Here is a 13,650-nt window from a genome sequence, read left to right as displayed (position 1 = left end):
TACTAAAAATGTGGACCAGGCTGGTCTTGAATTCCTGACTTCAAGTGATCCGCCCACCTCGGGCAGCCTCCTAAAGTACTGGGATTACAGGCATGAACCAACGTGCCCGGCCAAAAGATAGATCTTGTCTCATTCTCCTGCCAGAAAGCTCCCTGAGGCTGAACATCTGAAAAAAGAACCAAAATCAGAAAGATCCCAGACATTTGCTGTGTACAGTGCTATTCAGAATTGTTTGAAGAAAGTTTTCAATTTCCTTCTTAATTTCTTCGTTGACTCACTGCTCATTCAGAAGCATATTGTTTAAGCAAACATTTTCCATAAAGGTCAGGTAGTAAATATCCTCAGCTCTGTAGGCCACACAAGTCTCTGTCATTACCACAGTCAGCCCTTCGTATCTGCAGGTTTCACATCCTCGGATTCAATCAACCTCAGATAGAAAATATTTGAAAAAAAAATCCAATAAAAAATAACAACGCTGCCTGGGTGCAGTGGCTCATGCTTGTAATCTCAGCACTTTGGAAGACCAATGAGGGCAGATCACTTGAGGTCAGGAGTTCAAGACCAGCTCGGTCAACATGGTGTAACCCCATCTCTACTAAAAATATAAAAATTAGCCGGGTGTGGTAGTGCATATCTGTAATCCCAGTTTTTTTTTTTTTTTTTTTTTTTTTTTGAGACGGAGTTTCACTCTTGTTACCCAGGCTGGAGTGCAATGGCACGATCTCGGCTCACTGCAACCTCCGCCTCCTGGGTTCAGGCAATTCTCCTGCCTCAACCTCCTGAGTAGCTGGGATTACAGGCATGCGCCACCATGCCCAGCTAATGTTTTGTATTTTTAGTAGAGACGGGGTTTCACCATGTTGACCAGGATGGTCTCGATCTCTTGACCTTGTGATCCACCCGCCTCGGTCTCCCAAAGTGCTGGGATTACAGGCTTGAGCCACCGCACCCGGCTGTAATCCCAGTTTTTTAGGTGGCTAAGGCACGAGAATCGCTTGAACCTGGGAGGTGAAGGTTTCAGTGAGCACTGTATTCCAGCCTGGGCGACAGAGCTGGACTGTGTCTCAAAAGAAAAAAAAAAAAAAAGCAATACAATGAAACAGCTATTTACATAGTATTTACATTGTATTAGGTACTATATGTTACCTAGAGATGATAAGATGATTTCTTTTTTTTTTCTTTTTTTATAAGATGGGGTTTTACCATGATGGCCGGGCTGGTCTTGAACTCCTGACCTCAGGTGATCCACCCACTTTGGCCTCTCAAAGTGCTAGGATTACAGGTGTGAGCCACTGCGCCTGGCCAAGATGACTTCAAGTATAAGAAAGGGCCGGGTATAGGCCGGGCGCGGTGGCTCAAGCTTGTAATCCCAGCACTTTGGGAGGCCGAGGCGGGTGGATCACAAGGTCGAGAGATCGAGACTATCCTGGTCAACATGGTGAAACCCTGTCTCTACTAAAAAAATACAAAAAAGTAGCTGGGCATGGTGGCGCTTGCCTGTAATCCCAGCTACTCAGGAGGCTGAGGCAGGAGAATTGCCTGAACCCAGGAGGCGGAGGTTGCGGTGAGCCGAGATCGCGCCATTGCACTCCAGCCTGGGTAACAAGAGCGAAACTCCGTCTCAAAAAAAAAAAAAAAAAAAAAAAAAAAGAAAGGGCCGGGTATGGTGGCTCTCATCTGTAATCCTGCACTTTGGGAGGCTGAGGCAGGAGGATTGCTTCAGCTCAGGAGTTCAAGGCCAGCCTTAGCAATATGGTAAGATCCCATCTCTATAAAACAAACAAACTAACTAACTAACTAAATAAATAATTTTAAGTATACAGGACGGACCAGGTGCAGTGGCTCATGCCTATAATCCCAGCACTTTGGGAGGCTGAGGCGGGTGGATAACGAGGTCAGGAGTTCAAAACCAGCCTGGCCAACATAGTGAAACCCTGTCTCTACTAAAAATATAAAAAATTAGCTGGGCATAGGGGGCTGTGCCTGTAATCCCAGCTACTCGGGAGGCTGAGGCAGAAGAATCACTTGAACCTGGGAGATGGAGGTTGCAGTGAGCCGAGACCGTGGCACTGCACTCCAGCCTGGGCGACAGAGCGAGACTCCGACTAAAAAAAAAAAAAGTATACAGGAGGATGTGCGTATTTTCTATATGTGCCATTTTATATCAGAGACTTGGGCATCTATGGATTTTAGTACCCCTGGGGGTCCTGGAACCAGTCAGCTCTGGCAGTGTGTATATATATATATATATATTTTTTTTTTGAGTCTCACTCTGTTGCTCAGGCTGGAGTGCAGTAGTGTGATCTCAGCTCACTGCAACCTCTACCTCCCAGGTTCAAGCAATTCCCCTGCCTCAGCCTCCCGAGTAGGCGGGATTACAGGCACCCGCCACGAGGCCTGGCTAATTTTTTTGTATTTTTAGTAAAGATGGGTTTTCACCATGTTGGCCAGATTGGTCTCGAACTCCTGACCTCAGGCAATCTGTGTGCCTCAGCCTCCCAAAGTGCTGGGATTACAGGCATGAGCCACTGCGCCCGGCCAGAAAAAGATTTTTATTAGGAGCGGAATTGTAGATTGGCAGTTATTCTCCTTCGGTGGTTATCAATCCACCTCTCACTTTTTGGACATAATCTGGCCACTTTCTCTGTTCTTGGTTTGCTGTCATTTTCACTATTATATTTCTAGGCATTGGTTTCTTTTTATTTATTATGCTTGGGATTAGTTATCCTCTGGAATCAGTGAGTTGGTGTCTTTTGTTAAATTTGGAAAATTCCCAACCAGTATATCTTTTTTTTTTTTTTTTTTTTTTTGAGACGGAGTCTTGCTCTGTTGCCCAGCCTAGAGTGCAGCGGCGTGATCTCAGCTCAGTACAATCTCTGCCTCCCAGGTTCAAGTGATTCTTCCACCTCAGCCTCCTGAGTAGCTGAGATTACAGGCTTGTGCCACCACACCCAGCTAATTTTTGTATTTTTAGTAGAGATGGGGTTTTTCACCATGTTGGCCAGGCTGGTCTCAAACTCCTGACCCCAGGTGATCCTCCTGACTTGGCCTCCCAAAGTGCCGGGATTAGAGGTGTAAGCCACCACGCCCAGCCAGCAACCATTATATTTTCAAGTTTTGCTTCTGTCTCACTTCCTCTCTTCTCTTTCTGTGAAGCCAGTTAAATGCACAGAACACCTTCTCATTCTCCTCACGGCTTCTTCCTCTGTCTTCAGTGTCTTCCGTGAACTTGTCTCTCTGGGTTGTATTCTGAATACATTCCTTTGAGCCAGTTTTTGGTTCCCGCATTCTCCTTTGAGGTTTCGTAATTTGCCACTAAACCAGTCCATCTACTTCTAAACTTACAAGCTCATATTTTACATTTTTTTTTGAGACAGGGTCTCATTGTGTCGATCAGGCTGGAGTGTAGTGGCTCCATCTTGGCTCACTGCAACCTCTGCCTCCTGGGCTCAAGCTGTCCTCCCACCTCAGCCTCCTGAGGAGATGGGACTACAGGTGCTCGCCACCACACCTGGCTAATTTTTCTATTTTTTGTAGTGATGGGGTCTTGCCCTGTTGCCCAGGCTGGCCTCAAACTCCTGGGCTCAAGCAATCCGTCTACTTGATCCCTCCCAAAGTGCTGAGATTACAGGCATAAGCCACCGCATCCAGCCTGGATGCTGGTACTTTTACTTTTTAGATATTCTATTGGGTTTGTTTTACCAGGCAGAATAAGTTGGCGACATCACTTTGTACAGTTTCCTGTTCTTTGCAGCTGTCCCATCGTGACTTATTATTTCGTTAGATCTGGTAAGTACGGTTGTTTTATGATGTCTGAAGACTGCATGGATCTGTCACTATTGCTTGTTTCTCTTGCAATGTTGCTTACTGGTACACCCGGGTTATCTCTGATCATGTGCTCACCCTGATGCCTTAAAAAGTACTAGGAGGAGGAAGGACTCTATCCTGAGAGGGTTTGTACTGGGTTCTGCCAGGCTGGCAGAACCATCTGCGTTGGGCAACTGCTCATTGGCAATTCTGGGTTTATTTTCAGTATAATGGGGCAGCAAGTTGGGGGCCTCAAGAATTGATTTCTATTACGAGGGAGCAATGGGGTATTAAAAAAAAAAGATTTGATTTCTGTCGCTTTTTTTTTGTTTGTTTGTTTTTTTGAGAAGGAGTTTCGCTCTTGTTGCCCAGGCTGGAATGCAATGGCATGATTTCAGCTCACCGCAACCTCCATCTCCCCAGTTCAAACAATTCTCCTGCCTCACCTTCCAAGTAGCTGGGATTACAGGCATGTACCGCCACGCTCATTTAATTTTTGTATTTTTAGTCGAGACAGGGTTTTACCATGTTGGTCAGGCTAGTCTCAAATTCCTGACCTCAGGTGATCCGCCCACTTCAGCCTCCCAAAGTGCTGGGATTACAGACCTGAGCCACCACACCCGGTCTGCCCCCTTTGCTTTATAAAGCTGTCAAGGAAAAGTTCAGGTGGGCAAAGGTCTCAGGGAAAAGGCAACTTGGGGGGTTAATTAGTATCACGTGATCTTAGTTTTTGCTGAAAAATTGGCCTTGCAATTATATATATGTGAGACAGAGTCTTGCCGTGTGGCCCAGGCTGGAGTGCAATGGTGTGATCATGGCTCACTGCATGGCTCACTCTGCCTCCCGGGCTCAAGTGATCTTCCCACCTCAGTTTCCTGAATAGCTGGGACTACAGGCGTGTGCCAACATGCCCCGGTGATTTTTGTATTATTGTAGAGACAGGGTTTTGCCATGTTGCCCTGAGTCTCCAACCCTGGGCTCTAGCAACCTGCAACTTCGGCCTCTCAAAGTGCTGGTATGACAAGCATGAGCCACTGTGCCCAGCCATAGATTCTCACTGTGCTTACAGAAAGCCAGACTTCAGTCTGCTTTTTCGCTCAAAGCTTCCCTGAAGTGTTCTAGCAGAGACAAGCAGTGAAGCTCTAGGAGGTAAGAGACCTTCTCAGGGACCCCAGCTTTGGCCTGGATGTGGTCCTGGGCTAGTCTGGTCATGCCTCAGGGCTGACTTTCTCAGCTTCTCCTGCAGTACAGGAAGGACAATCCCTTCAAGGTGCTTCTCATGGGGAAAGGGCAGTGGTGAGCCTAGAAAATAAGAAAGATCGGCCAGGCGTGGTGGCTCATGCCTGTAATCGCAGCACTTTGGGAGGCCGAGGCAGGCAGATCACCTGAGGTTAGGAGTTCAAGACCAGCCTGGCCAACATGGTGAAACCCTGTCTTTAAAAAAAAAAAAAAGAAAAGAAAGGAAAAGAAGAAAGATCGAAGTCCTGCCCCATTTGTGCGTCTCCTTCTCCTTTTCTGCTCCTCAGTGCAGACAATGCAACAGCCACCACTGCCCGGGTCAGCCTGAAGACCCCTTCAGGTGGGAGGTGAAGCTCTCAGCGCACTGTGAGTGTCAGGAGTCCGGCAGGAGGGCCCTTTCCAGCTCCTGTCCACTCCTGCATGGGGTGAACCCTTGAGAGATGACACACTGATCCAGGGCCTCTGAAGACCCACCAGAGTGCACCTAAGAGTAAATTGTGGCCAGGCATGGTGGCTCCTGCCTGTGATCTCAGCACTTTGGGAAGCTGAGGCAGGTGGATTAGGAGGTCAAGAGATCAAGAGCAGCGTGGCCAACATGGTGAAACCCCGTTTCTACTAAAAATACAAATATTAGCTGGGCATGGTGGCAGGTGCCTGTAATCCCAGCTACCTGGGAGGCTTAGGCAGGAGAATTGCTTGAACCCGGGAGGCGGAGGTTGCAGTGAGCTGAGATTGCACCACTGCACTCCAGCCTGGGAAACAGAGTAAGACTCTGTTGCAAAAAACAAACAAACAAACAAACAAAACAAAAAAGAAAAAAGAAAAAGCAAATTGATTCTTTGGCATTGCAGGCAGAGACAGAAGGGTGGAAAACAGGGCTACAGTCTTGAACTGGTTGGCAGGGGTCAGGGAGGCCATGTGAGTCACCCTGTGGAATGGGCCAGGGTGGATCTGGGCTCATGGGCTTCTTGTTCAGGGTACAGTTTGTGTTGTGTATTTTCTCAGGCTTATGTCCCTGTCTCAGTGTAGGCACCTGCAACTGAGGTGACAGTGGAATGCCCTGGCCCGATCTCTCATTATCTCCCCTTGTGGACCAAGCACTGCATTGTCAGCTCGGCTCTCACTGCAACCTCCGCCTCCCAGGTTCAAGCAATTCTGTCTCAGCCTCTGGAGTAGTAGGACTACATACATGTGCCACCACACCCAGCTAACTTTTGTATTTTTAGTAGAGACGGGGTTTCACCCTGTTGTACAGGATGGTCTCGATCTCTTGAGATCGTGATCCGCCTGCCTTGGCCTCCCAAAGTGCTGGGATTACAGGTGTGAGCTCCTGCGCCTGGCTAGTTTTGTTTTTTGAGACAGGGTTTGTTGGTCAGGGTTGGTTGAGGGCAGGGTGGGATAAGTGCAGACATGTTCAGGGACCTGCCCTGCCAGGTTACTGCCAACTCAGGTTCATTGAAGCCTTGTGGTGGCTGCCCTGTGTGTGTGTGACATTCATGAGACCCAGAGGAAGTGACTGTGTGGAGCTGGCAGAGACCCTGGGATTGACTTGCACTCACTCGCTTGGTGCTTTTGTTTTTTTTTTGAGACAGAGTTTTGCTCTTATTGCCCAGGCTGGACTGCAATGCCGCCATCTTGGCTTACTGCACCCTCCGCCTCCCAGGTTTAAGCAATTCTGCCTCAGCCTCCGGAGTAGCTGGGAGCACAGGCGCCTGCCACTATGCCCAGCTAAATTTTGTATTTTTTTTGGTAGAGATGGGATTTTGTCATGTTGGCCAGGCTGGTCTCAAACTCCTGGCATCAAGTGATCTGCCCACCTTGGCCTCCCAAAGTGCTGAGATTACAGGCGTGAGCCACCATGCCCAGCTTCACTTTGGTGTTGCACCTTGTCCTGGAGTCTACCCCGCTTAGCCTTGCCACACCCTGTCAGCCCCCAGCCCACCCTGTCTGTTGGCCTTACCATGGCCTCTTCTGGAGGCCACAGGCACCAGGACAGAGGACCAAAACCACTGCCCCCAATCCTATGAGCACAGAGCCCCTAAGAGTCTGTGACCTGTCCTTGGCCCCCATTCAGCTCCCTCCTTCCCCATCTAGGGTCCAGGTAAACTTGGTAACTTCCTTCCTCCCAAAATTCAGAGGAGCCACTCCCCGTGCAGAGGATAGGAGCAGGAACTGAACACCAGGATGCAGCGTGGAACACTCCTCCCTGGCGTTTCCTGGCCATTTGATTCCCTGCTGGCCTTACCGCCCAGAACCCAGGCCACAAGTGCAGGGACCATGGTGTATGGTCTTGCCACCTACCTGGCAGGACAAATGCTACATGGAAACCCCCAGGGGCTGCTGTCTGTGTGGGGGCAGGGTAGGGGCTCAACAGAGGCCCCCCAGTGCATCTCCTGATGTGACCTTATTTGGAAATAGGGGGCCTGCAGATGTCATTACTTGAGTTAGGAGGATCTTGCTGGACATAGAGGATGAGAAGCCACACCATGAAAAGAGAGGCAGAGTAGTGAGGCGACCACCAGCGCAGGACGCCTGGACCCCCAAGGAGCTGGAGGGCAGGAAGGACCCTCCTTTTGGGCCTCTGGTGGGAGCACTTGATCTTGCACTCTAGCCTCCAGAACTGGGAGAAAGAAGCGGCCTGTGCTGACCTGCCCAGTGTGTGGCACTAGGTTACTCCTGCCCTTCTGCCTGGAAGCGGTCTCACAATGACAACATGCATGCAGCAGAGGGAAACTCAGGAGGTGGCTGACACCAGGCACGGTCACGGCTGGACATGGGGTCAAAACCAGAATTGAGCCCAAGGTGGGAAGGCCACAGAGGAAGCACCTCGGTGACTTCAGGAGTAGGAAGCAAATGACAAGGGGACAGGAGGGGCTGTTTGCGGATTTAATGGCGGGGGCGGGGGGGGAGGGGTTGAGGTCAGGAGGGTCCCAGCTGCTGCTTCTGCTTTTCTTGTAGCAGGGAGGCCGCCTACAGGTTGTACATGGTGGCCACGGAGTGCAGAGTTGGTGGGACAGGGGACATCCAGGGGGCTTGAGATGTTGCTGGTGATGAGGAATGTCAAGTGGCACTGAGGCTGGTGGGCAAGGCCACAGGCAGGTTCTCTCGCGTGGGCGCTTGCCCCTTTCCTCCCCCTCCAGACCCCACTCAGGAGTGAGCCCCAGTGGCCGAGAGGGCCCTCCTCCTTCCTTCCTTTCGTCGGGCTGGAGTGAGGGGAGGAGGCCGGCTCAGGCATGGTCTGGGGGGCCCCGGATGGTCACAGAACGAGTCTCGAGTCCTTGGCTGCTGAGGAATGTAGCTGGGTTCGGGTATGGCAGCAGCGAGGGCAGGCCAGGGTGGCCCAAGCCCGGGGCCGGGAATGTGCAGCTGAGGCCAGTGGTCCCAGAGGCCTCCCAACTTGGGGTCGGGCGGCAGGAAGGAGGGTGGCCGTGGCAGGGGTGGAGGGGGCGCCCAGGGCTCAGAGTTTGTGGGGGTTCACCCACTTGTACGTGCCCTCATACTGGAAACCCACTTTCTTCATCAGCTCGTCTGCCTCCCTGGGGCCTCGGCTGGAGAGTGACAGGTGGAGGAGAAGCGTGAGGGAGCTTTGCCCTCGCCCTGCACCCCTGCCTCCCTGCCTGTGGGCTCGGCCCCCAGCCCCCACCCTTTTCTCACCTGCCATAAAGGTAGGGGATGGGCTGAGGCTTCTCCAGCTCGATCTGGTGCAGCAGTGGGGTGAAGATCCGCCAGGCCTCCCGGAGCTCGTCACTGAGGGGACATGGCGTGGCTTGGGAGGCAGGCCACACACAGGGAGGGAGGGAGAAGGCACGCGGGGCGGACGGCGGGGCTCACCTGCGCACAAAGTGCATCTGGCTCCCGCAGAAGACGTCCAGGATGAGGCGCTCATAGGCATCAGGGAGCTTCACGTTCTGTGAGGAAGAGGGTGTCCCGCTGATGCCACCACTGGCCACCGTACAGAGTCCCCAGGCCCAGGCCCCCCCCACAGGGCCCATCCTCCGGGGCACCTTGTATCTGTTGCCGTAGGTCAGGTCCAGCTCCGACTCCTCGGGGTTGAAGAACATGCCCGGCTTCTTGGTCATCATCTTGGTGTACACGGCCTCATTGGGCTGCACGCGGATCACCAGCTCGTTGCGCTTGCACTGCTGGTGGAAGATGTCGCCTGCCACATCGTGGAACTGCAGTCTCACCTCCGCCTTGCGCTCGTTCAGGGCCTTGCCGCAGCGCAAGATGAAGGGCACCCCTGCGTGCGGGAAAGGACGGCCTCAGCAGCAGCTCTCTCGGGGTGGAGTGTGAGTGGGAGCTCTGGTGCCGGCGCCATGCAAACATGAAAGATGACTGCAGCAGGGGTGCCATGTCCCGCAAGGCCGGGCCTCCCCTGGCCAGCAGTGAGCGAGTCCGTCCCCAGCGAGAAGGGCCTCCCAAGGGCATGCGTGCCCACTTCCACCTTGCTGGGCCCTGAAGGTGCCACCTACCATCCCACCTTTCGTTCTCCACATAGAGCACAACAGCTGCAAAGGTGGCAGTGGTGGACCCGCGGGGCACTGTGGGGTCGTCTAGGTATCCTTTGGTGGCCTCACCCTCTCCATCAGGGTTCCCCACGTACTGGCCCAGGACAACGTTGCTGGCCTGCACCTCTGAGATACATTTCAACACCTTGACCTGGGAGAAAGCCGGGGGGTGGGGAGAACAGGCCGTGTGGGTGCGGAGCTGTGGTGCAGGGGGTGACTGCGGCCATTGACGGGCAGCCCTCAAGGAAAGAGGAGGCCCCTGCTCAGCTCTGCTCACTGTGCTGGAGGCCCAGCTCCAGGCTCCTCCCTGAGGGTCCTCCAGGACAACCCTGGTCCATCTCAAGTCTATTCTGATGGAAAAGCTGAGGCCCAGAGATGCAATGGCCTGACCTGGTCTCATATCGACTCTCAAACCTTGGACATGACAACCTGGGGTTTGGGATTCCCAGTCCAGGTCACCCCCGGGAGGCCACGCTGTGCTCAGAGCTGGTTGCTTCTCTGGGGATGAGGACACCTGCTCTGCATGTGCGCTCCTGCTCAGTGCGTCACAGATGGGCCCACAATGGAGCATGGTCCCAGGGACCAGGGACTACCCCCCACCTTCTCATCACGAACGTCATCAGAGTTGGTGGAGGCTGGCTTCTCCATGGCCACCAGACACAGCATCTGCAGGAGGTGGTTCTGCATCACGTCCCTGAGGAAAGAAGATGCCAGAGCTCTGGTTGGGCATAGCTTCCAGATTCACCTTAGCTCCCCACCCTGTTGACCTGGTTCCAGGGCCTGGAGGCCCCAAACAAGGCTTCCTAGTGACAAGCTGCAAGACTCATTTCCTGGTCCCCCTTGTCTTCCAGGTCCCCTTAAATCAAAGTAGGACATGGTGACACTGTCACTGAATCATGAAACCGTGGGGTGCTTGGCTGTGCAGAGGTCCCGCCCTTTCCAGCACCCTCTGACAGCTCAGAAACTCAGGTTTGGAACTGCAGGATGAGGAGGTGCTCCCCCAAGACAGGGAAGCGAAGGGCTCTCACCGGATGATCCCAAATTCATCGAAATAGCCCCCGCGGCCCTCAGTGCCGAAGGGCTCCTTGAAGGTGAGGATCACACAGGCGATGTTGTCCCGATTCCAGATGGGGCCGAAGATCCTGTTGGCAAATCTGCAGAGAGGGGCAAGGTGGTGGAACCGCCCTAAGGCCTCTGTGGCGCAGGGGCCACGTGGAAGAGATTACCCTTGCCCGAGTTCTGGAGAAATTTGTCCTTGGGGAGGCAGCGGCCAAGCGAGGCTCCTGAGCACCACCCCAGCCCGGGTCCCCCGCCAGGGCTCGGCCGCACCTCAGCACCATGAGGTTCTGCACCATCTCCTTGCCCAGGTAGTGGTCGATGCGGTAGATCTGGTCCTCACGGAACAGGGAGGAGATGTGGTTGGACAGCCGGTCGGAGCTCTGCAGGTCCCTCCCGAAGGGCTTCTCCACGATGACGCGGTTCCAGCCACTGCGGGGAACCCCGAGCTGCGTCACCCTAACACCCTCCCTGGAGAGTAGTGGCCAGAACCTCCTCAGCCCCCATGGCCACCTCCCCTGCCTTGTGTTCCCTGACGACCCCGTGGTTCAACATCTCCAGGAATGCTTCCCACCCTGGGTGCCAGGGTGGCATTGCTGGCATGCTCCAGGGAGCCCATTCCCCTACTGCCTCATGCTGGGTCCCCAGTGGATTGGAGTGGCCTGGTGGCTCGTAGGGGAGCAGAGGGAGGTGTCCGGGGCACAGCTTCCTCATTGGTTTGAAAATGGGAAAAGGACCGCTGTAGAACATTACCATGGCATTCTGCATTCAAAACCGGCCAGAGGACTAGAGCCAGCGTGGGCCATGTTGCACTCGTGGAGCGAGGCTACCACCTAGCGGCCTGGCTGGACCTCTGGAAAAGCGGAGTGAGCAGGCAGCGGGTGTTTTGTGAAGCAATGCTGCCACCTTGTGTTCTTGGTGGGGATGGCCCCAGCGCCATGGATGCACCAGGGGATGGATGCGCTGCCCGGATCTCGGGCACGAGGGTGCTCTTTAGAGCAGTGGGGAGCACTGCCTGGCCCAGCTCAGGAGAAGGGAAAGGAGGGCGAGGGCAAGGGCAGGCCTTACGTCTGGCTCATGCAGAATTCGTGGATGTTCTTGGTGACAGCCTCGTAGACAGTTGGGGGCAAGGCCAGGTAGAAGAGGCGGTTGGCCTGTGACCCCTGGTGGAGGGCGTTCATGTGGCTACTGAGGCGCTGGTAGGAGGCTGCATCATCATACTGGCCGGCCACATAGGAGTTGCGGGCGAAGAAGTCCTCCAGCTTGAGCTTCTCCTCTGCGGTGGCCTAGGAGACACAGACGGACAGACGTCAGCCCCTCTCAGTCCATGTCTGTTCTGCCCCAGGGGTCTTCCCTGGAGGCCCAGGGAGAGCACCCTCAGAAGTCAGTGTCCCAGTCCCATGCTGGGATCAGCCCCATCTCAGCAGCTTTGCACATCCAGAGTGAGGGAGGCCAAGGCAGGCAGCACAGACCCTGCCCCAGGCTGGGGATCTGGTGCCTTGAGACGGAGGCCAGATTTCAGGACACTTTGACCTGGGAGTACACTGGAGAAAGCACTCTCCCCAAAATCATGAGAAAATGGCAGCACACCACAGCAGGATGGGACCCGTGAGTCCTGGTCACAGAGTGGGGGTCTCAAGGGAATGTGAGAGCAGGTGGATCATCAGGACGGGAGAGAGCATCTCAGGATGGGATGGGGGGAGGTCCCCTTGGTGGCCACCCGAGGTCGGTGGAGAGGGGAGGCCCTGATGCCACCCACCTTGAAGAAGGGCTCACTCTGCTTGCGGATGTCAGCCACTGTGAGGCGGGAGCGGGCATAACCCACGATGAAGGTATTTTCGGGGAGAAGCCCATCCCGGAACAGCCACCTGCGGGCAGAGCACAGCCGTAATCAGGGCCAGCAGGGCAGGGCCAGGCCGGTCCCAGGCGGGAGGTCACAGGGGTAGCGGGGGGACATGCTTACCAGATGGTGGGGTAGATCTTCTTCTTGGCCAGGTCACCCTGTGGCAGAGAGAACAGGTGTGTAGTTAGACGTGGCTGGGGACATGACCTACATCATCCTCCACCCTTGGTAATCTGGGCACCATGCAGGATCACTACCCGGCCACAAGCATATCTGTCTTGCCCTGATATACACACAGAGGAGCCCCAAGATTCAAGCCTGTGCCCGCCCTTCCCCTGACCTGGAACACAGAAACGCGTCTCCTGCATTCCAGAAGAAAACCTGAAAATTCAATTCAGTAGAACTGAGGGATGACGGAAGTACCACGTAGCCAAATTTGTGAGATGTGACCTCAAATGCTTACGTTAGCAAAAAGACTGGCTCAAAAATAAAGAGCTAAGCATTCCGCTTAAGAGGTGAGAAAAAGGGCTGTGCATGGTGGCTCACGCCTGTAATCCCAGCACTTTGGAAGGTCGAGGCAGGTGGATCACCTGAGGTCAGGAGTTCAAGACCAGCCTGGCCAACATGTTGAAACCCCTCCTCTACTAAAAATACAAACATTAGCCAGGCGTGGTGGCGAGTGCCTGTAATCCCAGTTACCCAGGAGGCTGACACAGGAGAATCGCTTGAACCCAGGAGGCGAAGGTTGCAGTGAGCTGAGATCGCACCACTGGACTCCAGCCTGGGTGACAAGAGCGAGACTCTGTCTTAAAAAAAAAAAAAAAAAAAAAAAAAAAAAAAAAAAAAAAAGAAGCGAGAAAAAGGATAGAACTGTAAGCTGAATTACAAGGAAGGAAATAATGACAAGTAAAATTAATAAAATGAAAAGCTAACCCAAAGAAAATATGAACAAAGCTGGAAGCTGGTAGTGTTTGAAAAAGACTGATAGAAACAGACAATCCTCTGGCATGGCTGCTTTTTAAAAAGAGCACAAATAATTGGTACAATCGGACAAAGTCCCAGACAGGACACAGGAGAGGGTTTTATGAACTTTATTTCACGCCTGACAACCTAGATGAGATGGACAAATTTCTAGAAAAATCCAATCTACTCAAACAGAGCAATGGGGCTGGGTGTTGTGGCTTACGCTTGTAATCC

At 53.4% G+C, this 13,650-nt stretch overlaps 1 protein-coding gene across 3 annotated transcripts in view; it reads right to left on the bottom strand.

Moving 5' to 3' along the window:
* Positions 1-7,917: 7,917 nt before the first annotated feature.
* The window catches only part of G6PD (glucose-6-phosphate dehydrogenase), a 15,482-nt gene continuing 9,749 nt past the window's right edge, over positions 7,918-13,650 (bottom strand). For 2 of the 3 annotated variants that reach the window (XM_003943917.4, XM_003943916.4), the window contains exons 3-13: positions 12,574-12,611; positions 12,370-12,478; positions 11,679-11,896; positions 10,884-11,042; positions 10,583-10,708; positions 10,155-10,248; positions 9,519-9,705; positions 9,051-9,286; positions 8,878-8,954; positions 8,701-8,793; positions 7,918-8,594 (exon numbers count right to left, since the gene is read on the bottom strand). In XM_003943917.4, coding sequence (XP_003943966.1) covers positions 8,504-8,594; positions 8,701-8,793; positions 8,878-8,954; positions 9,051-9,286; positions 9,519-9,705; positions 10,155-10,248; positions 10,583-10,708; positions 10,884-11,042; positions 11,679-11,896; positions 12,370-12,478; positions 12,574-12,611 — 1,428 coding nt within the window. In that variant the 3' untranslated portion in view covers positions 7,918-8,503. The remainder of the gene's footprint in view (positions 8,595-8,700; positions 8,794-8,877; positions 8,955-9,050; positions 9,287-9,518; positions 9,706-10,154; positions 10,249-10,582; positions 10,709-10,883; positions 11,043-11,678; positions 11,897-12,369; positions 12,479-12,573; positions 12,612-13,650) is intronic. The other variant, XM_039463991.2, reaches the window with a different exon arrangement.

Source organism: Saimiri boliviensis, chromosome X (genome assembly GCF_048565385.1).
Source record: "Saimiri boliviensis isolate mSaiBol1 chromosome X, mSaiBol1.pri, whole genome shotgun sequence".
NCBI lineage: Eukaryota > Metazoa > Chordata > Mammalia > Primates > Cebidae > Saimiri > Saimiri boliviensis.
This window is presented reverse-complemented; position numbering and strand designations above follow the sequence as displayed.